Genomic DNA, 13,122 nt, shown 5'->3' on the forward strand with positions numbered 1-13,122 from the left:
CCAGTATAAAAAAAGGTTTGCTGTCGGCAGCACTTCATCCGGTGTAAACAGGGGAAGTGCTGCCGACCATGTGTACACTATATAGTGAGAGAACGATTATAGTAACAATTGCTCTGTTTACATACAACGTGTGCTGGCCTGTGTGAATGGGCCATTAAACAAGCGCTGATCGGTGTGTACATAATCAGTACATTTGCGATAAATATAGAACATAATGACAGGAAAGAGACACAATCGGGAAAAAACAGCAATCCTGAAGCAAAGTGTTTGTTCACCCAGCAATTTCTGCAAAGCGTTTTGCTCTTACGGGGACAGATTTTGTCAATATACTACATGGACCTGCAGAACAACTTACCTGGAACCAAGATTTCATTCAGGAAAAGACAAAGCGCTGGATTGTAAGAGAAAGACAACCGTGGGAACTAGATACCGGTCACTTTATAATGTCACAGGGTAATTGGTGTTAATGTGCAGAAATTTAATTGCCTGTAAAATGGGCGCATAGATAGAGGAACCAAGAAAAAAGTATGCAACCCTACATAATGTAGCTGCAATGTATCAGACGTGCCTGGTACTGTCCGTCTGACTCCTTATGTGCAGCCTTTTTCTTCTTAGTTCAGTTGTTTTTTCTTCTTCTTTTTGATGCAGACGCTCAAGTGATCTCGTTTGGGTCACGGAATTTGTGACGCACATTCGGTGGCTTTAGCGATGCCGTTGCGTGTGACACCTATGAGCGAAATCGCTAATCGGGGGGGTCCATTCTCTAATATCGTTGCTGCAGTAGTGACGAAGTTGTTCCTCGTTCCTGCAGCAGCACACATCGCTATGTGTGACACCGCAGGAACGAGGAAGCTCTCCTTACCTGCCTCCCGCCCGCAATGCGGAAGGAAGGAGGTGGGCGGAATGTTCGTCCCGCTCATCTCCGCCCCTCCGCTTCTATTGGGCGGCGGTTCAGTGACGCAGCTGTGACGTTGATGTGACACTGAACGAACTGCCCACTTAGAAAGGAGGCATTTCGCCGGTCACAACGATGTCGCAGGGCAGGTAAGTAGTGTGACGGGTCTGGGCGATGTTGTGCGCCACGGGCAGCGATTTGCCCATGTCGCACAACCGATGGGGGCTGGTACCCACGCTAGCGATATCGGTACCGATATCGCAGCGTGTAAAGTGGCCTTTAGGCTAATCCATAAACCTCAGCCAATCATTACAGAATTAGATCTTTTTCCCAGTGTTGTGAACAATCATACCTAGAAGTACTGGTGTCTTGTACACTTACATAGTTACATCGGGGACCTGTATCCCATGGCTCTCCTACATTTGTTATTGTGAATTTAAAAAGAACAGTTAAGGCACCACTACCCCAGCGTTGTAGTTTTTTTCAGTGCTGAAGTGGCTCTTTCAATGTAAGCTCCCTGTATTATACTGCTGCCTCCCGCGGCATCGGTTTTTGGCTCCGCTCCCGCCCCGCAGCGCTATCTTGTGTCCTTAACTTCTGATTGGACCTAACTCAGATATTTACATCACGAGCGCTCAGTGCAACTCTATGAGAGTCATAATGAGGACAGAACGAGGCTCTCATAGACTTGTATTGACTTGTGACCTTAAGCTCACTCTGTGAGACACTGCAGTTGCAGCACAAATATTTGACGCTGGAAAAAGTTGAAGACAGAGGTAGATGAGTATAAGATGGGGCAGTGGATTTACATATAAAACACCACTCCAGTGCTGGAATAAAAAGAAAACAAAACGCTGGAGTGGTGCTTAAAGAATTAAAATATTGTGACAGCACTCCCAGAATTATGCTAATTACTACTCAAGGGATATCATTACTAGTTGACGTGGTATAAGAGGATTTCTTAGGCCATTACTTAAGGCTTATTTACATTAGAAGATATGCAGTGTTGATAGACCGCCGATAGGCTACGCTTTGGCAATCGTTGGTGGTTTACAAGCCTAGGCAGGCTGATCATGGTTATGATCGCTCTGTGCGTGTAGGCAGCCAGTATTTTCGGCAGCACGTCTTATCTTGCTGCTAAGGGAGTTGATTTTTTTTTCAAGTAAGCCAATAGATCATTTCATCTAACTACAGTAACAAATGTTTTGCTCGATCGTTGGGTGATTGGCGGCCTGTTTACGCTGCATGATTATCAGGAAATGAGTACTTCCATGAGCACTTGTTCTGATAATCATGCAGTGTAAATGCAATCGTGCGAGCTTTCAAACTATCCAACATAGTCTATCTTTATTCTAAGAAAACCATTAATTAATTGGAGATTTCTGGAATTACCCAATACCAAAAGGCACTTAGCTGGGGTGAATAGTAGTATAAAATTTCAAAGAAAGAGATCCAACTCTCAGAGATGGAATACAATTCAGGGGCCATTGAATATGGGTAAATTCCAGAGTGATTTAATACATTGTCTTAGGGCGGCTTTGCACGTTGCGACATCGCAATCCGATGCTGCGATGTTGCACACGATAGTCCCCGCCCCGTCGCAGGGACGATATCGTGTGATAGCTGGCGTAGCGAACATCATCGCTACGCCAGCTTCACATGTACTCACCTGCCCTGCGGCATCGCTCTGGCCGGCGACTCGCCTCCTTCCTAAAGGGGCGGGTCGTGCGGCGTCATAGCGACGTCACACGGCAGGCGGCCAATAGCGGCGGAGGGGCGGAGATGAGCAAGATGTAAACATCCCGCCCACCTCCTTCCTTCCGCATATCCTACGGAAGCCGCGGTGACGCCGGTAGGAGATGTTCCTCGCTCCTGCGACTTCACACACAGCGATGTGTGCTCCCGCAGGAGCGAGGAACAACATCGGACTGTCGCGTCAGCGTAATTATGGATTACGCCGACGCTGCACCGATGATACGATTACGACGATTTTGCGCTCGTTAATCGTATCATCTAGGCTTTACACACTACGATGTCGCATGCGATGCTGGATGTGCGTCACTTTCAATTTGACCCCCACCGACATCGCACCTGCGAGGTCGTAGTGTGCAAAGCCCGCCTTAGACGCTTAAGGTACCGTCAGACATAACGAGATCGCTAGCGAGATCACAGCTGAGTCACGGTTTCTGTGACGCAGTAGCGATCCCGTTAGCGATCTCCTTATGTTTGACACTTACCAGCGATCAGGCCCCTGCTGTGAGATCGCTAGTCGTTGCAGAATGGTCCAGGCCATTTTCTTCAAAGGCGATGTCCTGCTGGGCAGGACACATCGCTGTGTTTGACACTGTGGGACAGGGTCACAGTGACTGCTGAGATCGCTATACAGGTCGCTACTGTGACCTGTATTGTTCCTGCATCGCTGGTAAGGTCTGACTGTGTGACATCTCACCAGCGACCTCCCAGCGACTTACCTGCGATCCCTATTAGGTCGCATCGTTTTCGGGATCGCTGGTAAGTCGTTGTGTGTGACTGGGCCTTTACTGGTTCGCTTATCAACCTTAGGGCTAAACAGCCTTGCCATCCAAGGCGATTGTCCAAAATGTGTATCCCTGATAGAGATGAGCAAACCTGAACAATAAAGTTCAGTGTTTGTACCAAACACAGAATTTACAAAAAAAATCAGAGTTCGAGTACTTTACGTATGCTAACCACTCAATTGAGCATCGCTGTGCTTGGGTACGCCCGGTGCTCAGCCCAGTGTGAGCTGCTTGTAGTGTTTGAATGGCTCACATTGGGGGTAAAAAGAGCGTTACAGGATGTAGTGTGCTCCAAAAAATAAAACGCCCACCCTCCCACAGAAGTCATCTGTTTATGGCTGGCTGTATGTGGGAGGAGAACCGAACTGCCCAATCAGTGACTTCTAATGGGGATCAGGTCATGTCCGGGTCTTGATCTGAACTTTATCTACAGTCCGGCTGCACCCGCAATATTCAAACTTCAACAGGTCATCTCTAATTCCTGATGTTTCATCAGTGATCCTCCAATAACTGTATACTTACCTGCTATATTTTTAAAGGGAATCTGTCACCAGGTTTTTGCTATGTAATCTAGGAATAGCATGATGTAGAGTCAGAGACCCTGATTCCAACAAAATAGTATTCTAGCAGTTTTGATAAAATCACTGTGTTCTCTGCTGCAGTTTTAGCAGTTTTCTGAACGCCAAGCTTTGTATAACCCCACCCAAAACCCTAGTTCGCAGCTTTCTGTATACACTCTATGTAAGTAGAAAGCTGCCAATCTATGGAAAGAGGGGTTATACAGAGCAGGAGGACTGTATGGCAGGCAATAACTTGTCTGGTTTTCATAATCTGATTATAAAATACTGATTTTATTGGAACCATAACAAGCAGCCCAGTAAGTGACACATCATTGGAATCAGGGTCTCTGCCCCTACATCATGCTGCTTTCAGATTACACACCAAAACATGCAGATCATTTCTGTTTGAACATATACAATTATATAAAAGTCTTGGTAATGTAATTTTGGCCATTGTTTCTTGTAATTTTATACCTTTTTAGTATATTGTTATTTGAGGATTATTGTTGGAGCATCAAAGATCTTAAGGGTGCTTTACATGCTGCAACATTGCTAGCGATGTCGTGCGCGATAGCACCCGCTCCCGTCGTACGTGCGACATTTGGTGCTCACTGCCATAGCGAACATTATCGCTACGGCAGCGTCACACGCACATACCTTGTCAGCGACGTCTCTGTGACCGCCGAACAATCCCTCCCTCAAGGGGGAGGGGCGTTCGGCGTCATAGCGACGTCACTGCTGCGTCACTAAGCGGCCGGCCAATAGAAGCGGGGGGGTGGAGATGAGCGGCTGGAACATCCCGCCCACCCCCTTACTTCCGCATTGCTATTGGACGCAGGTAAGGAGATGTTCGTCGCTCCCGCGGTGTCACATATAGCGATGTGTGATGCCGCAGGAGCGACGAACAACATCGTACCGGTGGCTGCAGCGATATTAAGGAAATGAGCGACGTGTCAACGATCACCGTTTTTGAACGATTTTGCAATTGTTAATCGTCATTCCTTGGCGTCACACGCTGCGATGTCGCTATCGCCGCTGGATGTGCGCCACTAACGACATGACCCCGACGATATATCGGTAGCGATGTCGCAGCGTGTAAAGTACCCTTAAGGCTATGTGCGCACATGTGAGTATTACATGCAGTTACGCTGCGCTTTGTAGCGCAGTGTAACTGCATGCGTCCTGCGTCCCCTGCACAGTCTATGGAGATTGTGCAAGGGCCGTGCGCACATGGCGTCTTAGAGCGCAGCGCTTCGGCTGCTGCCCGAAGCGCTGCGTTCAAGAAGTGACATGTCACTTCTTCCGTGCGCTTTGCCGGCAGCCCCTGCTCTGTCTATGGCAGGAGCTGCATGCAGAGCGCACGTTCTCTGCCGGCACCATGCGCTTCAGAACGGAGCTTTTCAGCTGTGCTCTGAAGCGCACCTTTTAGGTGCGGTGCAGAGCGCACACGTGCGCACATAGCCTAAGGACAATTGTCTTCAACATGGACGGGAAGATTATTTGATCCCGAGGGTGATAAGAGTTCTAGGAAAGGGGTAAGAAGATGTGTAATTACTATCCCCAGGAGTGGAGTAAGTCACCCATATTCTATATCACCATGGTTCTATTCTGTCTGGATTATTTCTAGTTCACATCTTGCTATTGTGAAGAAAGTCCCAGCATGGCATGAAGCATCATGGAGTGCTGGGACTTTTAGTCTCATATGAGCTAGTGGGAGTATTTTATACTTCTACGGGTTTAGCCCCATTCAGTAGATGGGTTATGTGAGTGGGTCTGAAATCGGCCATAGTTGAATCATAGAAAATGAAGCTAAAGAATAGAGAAATCTTGGCTATCTGGAGAAACCTCAGGAGAGTCTTGTGTGACAGTAGAAAGGAGGTGTCTTATGTTATGACAATGATTGTGTTGGAAAATAATTTAGTTCTCCTTTTCCCGACTCAAGTTCTGGTTGATATATATTCCGACATATTGGAAATTAGAAAGTCTTTTTTGCTTTCTAGTGAAATATTAGGAAAGCGGGCACTGGTGTGTGCAATTTATGTGCACTCTAGTGCGTTCAAAGAAAACTAATATAGATTTATTTATTCTTTATTTCTGTCGCACTTGTGTTGCAGACCCTACAATACTTTTTGCAGATGTCCCTGGAATTGTATTTTAAGCCACAGACGGAGAGCATGATGAAATAAGAGATAAGCAGTCACTTTGTGTACTTATTTCGTAGCGGTGATGTGAGATTGCGAGACCTGAGATGACCTTCCAAATGTTATCTACGCTCACAGTTTCTACAGAAGGACTTTAAGGGGCTGTGTTATTATTATAATATTAATGACCTATCCTTAGATCGGGGTGGGTCTGACACCTAGCACCCCCACTGATCAGCTGCTACTGGCAGGGGCGGAATATAATCAGTGTAAGGATTGGACCCCGCCGCTCCGTACACTGCTTAGTGGAATATATACACATTGCTTTCATCGCCTGTTATTACATTCTGTGCTTTTGTTGCGGCAGCTAAAAAATGATATTCTGGTGTTTTGATTTTTATTTTCATTACACTGTTTACCGATTGTGTATTATTTAATTGTTTATTTTATTTTCAGTGGAGCAAAAGAGGGGTGATTTGAACTATTGTGTTTTTACTTTGTTTTTACTAGTTTCCTTGTGGGACGTGAAGCTGTGATCATCCGATCGCGTGTGCTGTAGAGAGTTGTGCATCAGCAGTGCTCTGTACAGTAGAAATCGCAGTCTCCTATGAACGCCAGCTGCATTCACAGGAGGATTATAATGACAAAGATAGGGGTCATCAGCCGACCCCTGGCTGTCATGACAACCCATTGGAACCCCACAATCGCGTCATGAGAGCTGGAAAATGACGTGGGGATCTGATCAACCGGCACGTGCAGGGAAAGATGCAGGTTCTGCACACGGGCCTATATCAAAGGCAGGGAGATTACCCATGACGTACATGGCACACCATGGGCCATTAAGGGGTTAAACTGTTATTTTTATATTTTACATCTGTGGTCTTCATTTGGCTGATGCGCTGGTGGCCTCGGGTCCATTTCAGACCAGCGGGATTAGGGGATCTACCACGTGGGCTCACCTCACGTAACATTTCCTCACTTATCGTTAATCCCTGGTCCTGTTGGAAGGCTTAGTAAAGGGTTGGACACTGTCTCATAGTGTGTCCACTGCTCCGAAGTGGTATATACAAGAGTTTCTTGTATTCTTTGAGGGGTCATTTGCATACTTTTCTCCCTTGGAGCTTTTCCTTTAGGACTTGTTTAGCTGTTTTTTTTTTTTTTAAGGAGAAGCAGAAACTTTCCCCTCTTAATTCATACATTGTACCCAAATCCTACTGTTCAGTAAGGTAATAGGGGTCAGTCCTGTATCTAGCGCACTTTACTAGTGTTGTATACAGAGTGAGGCTGAACATCGTCTGCTCCTATGTGATGTACACTATATCACTGGTTACAAATGAGGTTTCCTGTGCTGATTTCTTGACCTTCCAATAAGAGCTGATCTAATGCCGCGGGTGGAAAGTTGGCACGGTTTACTATGTAACAACTCACCACGTGACATGTCCTACAACACAGGACGTACGTCCGAGCGTTAGAAAGCTCAGTGTTCGGTCTATGGTAGGCTTTATTATTCCCCGCACCCTGGTAGAGGACAGGACGAGTGTTTTGTGGTGAATCCTTTATCTGCAAGGTTCCGCGTTCTGATGACAGCCCTGTCACATATTCTCTCGTAATGATAAGATAAGTATCTCTATCTGGGAGACGTTTCTGCTGTCGTCATCTCTTGTTACTAAAGATGACATATAGTAGTGGGGAAATAAATAATTAAATATACAATCAAATCTAAAAATCCTAATTTACCCTCTATTCCCCATTACAATACCTGGGAACTAGTGAAATGCTTGGCCCGAAGCTTCCGTGGTGTGGGAACGTGTACCTCAACTGACTGGCATGTAGCTGATTAATTACACTAAATAGGGGGTCTCATAATCACATTTGGCTACTTAAATTGCCACAAACTTTAGTGGCCCCCAAGTTATGGGTTTACTTGAATTCCTATGTAATGTTTATAAGGAAACACATTATTAGAAGTGAAAGGCCCAGCTCAGCATTTCAGGGACTGTCTTGTAATGCGTCATCTATGTATCCATATATCCCTGCAATGGTGCTCGGACCCGCTGGGTTTTACCTACTATAAGGACTAAGTTTTTTATTCTCTGCCATTAAGATTCGTCAATGGGCAGAACCAGTTAAAAGATATAACAGGCTGAAAAAATCAGAATAGGATGAGGCTACGCTCCCCCATAGTGTCTCTCCAATGTGGACTTCACAGCAGGGATGTTGCCACAATGTCGGAAGTGGCATTTACAGCTGTGGACATCATTGTGAAGAATGGACGGAGACCCGCACGTTTCTCTATTTGCATTGTGGAGCTCAATCCCAAAGCTCCTGTCAATTTACGCCTTAGGGCCGCTTTACACGCTACGACATCGCTAAAGCGATGTCGTTGGGGTCACGGAATTTGTGATGCACATCTGGCCGGGTTAGCGATGTTGTTGCGTGTGACACCTATCAGCGATTTTGAATCGTTGCAAAAATGTTCAAAATCGCTAATCGGTGACATGGGGGTCCATTCTCAATTATCGTTGCTGCTGCAGGTACGATGTTGTTCGTCGTTCCTGCGGCAGAACACATCGCTGTGTGTGACACCGCAGGAACGAGGAACCTCAGCTTACCTGCGATCGCCGGCAATGAGGAAGGAAGCAGATGGGCAGGATGTTATGTCCCGCTCATCTCCGCCCCTCCGCTTCTATTGGCCGGCCGCTTAGTGACGTCGCGGTGACGCCGAACGCACCTCCCCCTTAAGGGAGGGATTGTTCGGCAGTCACAGCGACGTCGCTGAACATGTATGTGCGTGTGATGCTGCCGTAGCGATAATGTTCGCTACGGCAGCGATCACCACATATCGGCCGTACGACGGAAGCTGGTGCTATCGCGCTCGACATCGCCAGCAAATGCTAGCGATGTCGCAGCGTGTAAAGCGGCCCTTAGGTATATTTTGCAGCATATGTGTAAGATTTCTTAAAATTGCATGTATAAGGCCCTGTGCGCACACTGCGTTTTTGCTACGTTTTTGCTGCAGAAATTTCTTGAGAAAATGGTTGTAACCTTTCTGCAGACATTCCCCAGGAAAACCAAATATCTGTGCGCACACTGTTTTTTTCTCAAGAACACTCTTTCTGCAGAATTTCTTGAGAAAAAAAATGAGCATGTCACTTCTTTTCTGCAGGTACCTGCGTTTTTTGCCATAGATAATGGTAAAAAAAAAAAAGCAGGGACCAACCTGTGGGAAAAACGCATAAAAAACACGGCAAAAACACATGCGTTTTTGGTGCGTTTTTTGAACGCAAGTGTGCTAATCTTTCACTCTCAAGAAATTTCTTGAGAAAAATCCTTTTTCTAGTGCGCACAGGGCCTTAATGTGTTATGCGGACATGGGAGAACACAGTGGATTTTCCACCAGTGAACATGGACAGAAAATTTTTTACTTTTTTACGTATTGCGAATTCAGCCTAAAAGCACATATTACATTTTGTAAGGCTATGTTGGGCTTTTCTGTTTTTATGGTGAAGTTAAAGAAATCTAGATGTGGTGAACAAGAGCGCACGATTGGGTGATGCCCTATGGAGAGAGGGTAAGTGCTGGTTACGCTCAACTGGGGGAGCTGTGACAGGCACCTATGTAGGCTGCTGCCCCATGGCTGGTGGGTAGATCCTCCAGGGGATATTGGATCCAGTTAGATGAGAATGCGCTAGAGGGATGCACTGGTGGAGTAAATCGATTCTTCAGCAATGCCCACCTAGCGTGTTTTCATCCTACTGGATACAGTATTTGGACAGACCGGACATCCACATCCAAAGGGACGTTACAGTATTTTTACTTCTGTCTGTTGCCTCGGACATCACCTTTTTAGACTAGATGCCTCTTTTTATACAGTATGTTACCTGCGATTGTCATGGATATTTTATAGAGTGTTCATGAGTCCTGCATGGAAAGCAACCAATGACCCAGCTGTGGATGTCCTCCAGAGCAGCGCTCAGCACTGAATAGCAGACCTACACGTCCTCTGAAGATCCCCTTAACATGAAGAACACACATCTTGCACTTTTTGCCTGTGTTCGTGGAGTGGAATACAATGCCGGAATGCACAGCGGCTGTCGCTCTCTTTCAGCAGGTACTATCGATGTATGCTCTGAGTATCGGACGGTACTGGAGAGGTATCGGCATCTTTAGTGATTTCAATTATAGTGTACACCTAATATGGCACAAAGAGTACATTTTTTCATTCTTTTTTCCTTCTTTACTCTGTCTCATGATCTTTTGTTTACATGGTATCGTTTTTTTTTCATCTGTACTCATTGAAATATGTAGTGTTTGCCACGTTGAGCCATGGCACTTTTTTTGTGTAAGGCCACACAAGCGCTTAATGCCAATGCATCGCATGACACTCGGCTCCTGCTCTGCTGTGAGTGTGAGCCGAGTGTCACGCCACTGTGATGTGATCCAGCGATCGCAGCACAGCCGGGTAAGAGGGGGGCACGCGCTGCAGAGGAGAGGGAGGGACTAATCTCCCCCTCCTCCATTATCAGCTGATGCGTATATCGCACTGCACCCTGGTGTAATGTAATGTTTCTCTCGCCTCCATAGACTTGTATGGGTGTGAGAGAAAATGAGTCGGATTCCACCCACAGCATGCTGCAATTGTTTCCTCGGTAGGATTAGGGCTAAAAAAAAAATCGCCATAGAGTAACATTTTTGCCGTTTGTCCTTAGCCTTAAGGGTGCTTTACACGCTGCGACATCGCTAACAATATGTCGTCGGGGTCACGTCGTTAGTGACGCACATCCGGCGCCGTTAGTGACATCGCAGCGTGTGACACCAACGAGCGCAAAAACGTGAAAAATCATTGCTCGTTGACACGTCGTTCATTTCCTAAATATCGTTGCTGCTGCAGGTACGATGTTGTTCGTCATTCGTGCGGCAGCACACATCGCTACGTGTGACACCGCAGGAACGACGAACATCTCCTTACCTGCGTCCACCAGCAATGAGGAAGGAAGGAGGTGGGCAGCATATTCCGGCCGATCATCTCCGCCCCTCCTCTGCTATTGGACGGCTGCTGTGTGATGTCGCTGTGACGCCGCACAAACTGCCCCCTTAGAAAGGAGGCGGATCGCTGGCCAGAGCGACGTCGCAGGGAATGTAAGTCCATGTAACGGGTGTTAGCGATGTTGTGCGCCACGGGCAGCGATTTGCCCGTGACGCACAACCGACAGGGGCGGGTATGCTCGCTAGCGATATCGGTACCGATATCACAGCGTGTAAAGTACCCTTTACTCTTCCTATTGAAACGTAGTGTTAGCCACACTGAGTAGTGTTGCGCGAGTAGCTAACTATTCGTACTCTCTATGCTGTTAGCTAGTACTGTCCTCTACTCGCATATTCGTTACAAGAAGCGGGCGCAATGTAAGTCAATGGGAAATACTCGATAAGTATCGAGTAACAAGAAAGCCGTACTTTTCGTGTGAGTAGTGAATAGTATGACTTTCGGGTTACTCGATACTTAGCGAGTATTTCCCATTGACTTACATTGTGCATGCTACTTGTAATGAGGAGCGGACAGTACTTGCTAACAGTATAGCGAGTGCGAATAGTTAACTACTCACTCAACACTAACGCTGAGCCATAGCACTGTTTTTTTTCTCTTCCCATTTGAAACATCGTCTGAGGGGTACTTTGCACACTACGACATCGCAAGCCGATGCTGCGATGTCGAGCGCGATAGTCCCCGCCCCCGTCGCAGCAGCGATATCTTGTGATTGCTGCCGTAGCGAACATTATCGCTACGGCAGCTTCACATGCACTCACCTGCCCTGCGACGTCGCTCTGTCCGGCGAACCGCCTCCTTCCTAAGGGGGCGGGTCGTGCGGCGTCACAGCGACGTCACATGTCAGGCGGCCAATAGAAGCGGAGAGACGGAGATGAGCGGGACGTAAACATCCCGCCCACCTGCTTCCTTCCGTATAGCCTGTGGAGGCAGGTAAGGTGATGTTCCTCACTCCTACGGCTTCAAACACAGTGATGTGTGCTGCCGCAGGAACGAGGAACAACATCGTACCGTCGCTGCTGCAAAATTATGGAAATGTCGGACCCTACAAGGATCATACAATAACGTCGCTTTTGCGCTCGTTAATTGTATGTGAAAGAATTCATATACTGCGATGTCGACAGCGACGCCGGATGTGCGTCACTTTGATTTGACCCCACCGACATCGCACCTGCGATATCGTAGTGTGCAAAGTACCACTTAGCCTCCTAGCAATGGGCGAGTTGGGAGATAGCTGTCCATCTATTGTGTGTGGTCACCATCAGTCCCTTCTTCCATTTCCCGGTGTGTTTGCGGTGTGTATCAGCCTGCACCCAGCAGATCTGTAGTATTGGGTGTGTAGGAGAGTCCAGTCCTTACTGTGAATAAGGAGTGGCCTGGCGCATAGGAATGCAGAGACAAATATCCGCGGTGAAGGAGTGGTCTGACATATAGAGGAGCAGTGACGTGATACACGGGGGGAGGGCATGGCACCGAGTGGGGAAAGGATTGTGACTTTCATTAAAATCACCATTTACAGGATTAAGGTTTAATTAATACAGTGTGGAAACGCGCCTTATCTCCTTAGAAAAGCAGCAAATATCCTCACTTCAAGTGCTAACTCCACACTGAGCCCTGTCTATATTGCCACCCTGTCGTGTTTAACCCTTTCTTTCACTTTACAGTATGTGGTTACACAACTGAGCATAGTCTTTGTTACTCTGAAGAGAGACGCGTCTTATGGATCTTCTCCAGCTCCCTCCTTGCCGCGTGGTCATAAATACAGCCATTGTTATTCATGCCAGTGCCCGGGACCGCTCTCTTTGGCAGTGCTCGGTGTTGGAGGGTTTGGCGTGTGACCCGGTTATGTTATTGGTTGTGTTTTGTAGGTCATATTTTATTAGTTTTCCGTGTACCAATGTCCAGTAATATGTGATGTGCTTTGATTTCTGTGAGTAAAGTCTAT

General features: G+C 46.9%; 1 protein-coding gene across 3 annotated transcripts in view; it reads left to right on the forward strand.

Annotated features, from left to right (window-relative positions):
- The window catches only part of TBC1D4 (TBC1 domain family member 4), a 193,571-nt gene that overhangs the window by 22,706 nt on the left and 157,743 nt on the right, over window positions 1-13,122 (forward strand). Inside the window, exon 1 of one of the 3 annotated variants that reach the window (XM_075336812.1) lies at window positions 10,073-10,244. The exons of the other annotated variants lie outside the window; for them this stretch is intronic. Within the exon in view, the coding sequence (XP_075192927.1) occupies window positions 10,206-10,244 (39 nt within the window). The 5' untranslated portion in view covers window positions 10,073-10,205. Of the gene's footprint in view, window positions 1-10,072; window positions 10,245-13,122 lie in introns of those variants that run through there. 3 annotated transcript variants of the gene reach the window in all.

Source organism: Anomaloglossus baeobatrachus, chromosome 2 (assembly GCF_048569485.1).
Source record: "Anomaloglossus baeobatrachus isolate aAnoBae1 chromosome 2, aAnoBae1.hap1, whole genome shotgun sequence".
In the NCBI taxonomy this organism is placed as follows: domain Eukaryota; kingdom Metazoa; phylum Chordata; class Amphibia; order Anura; family Aromobatidae; genus Anomaloglossus; species Anomaloglossus baeobatrachus.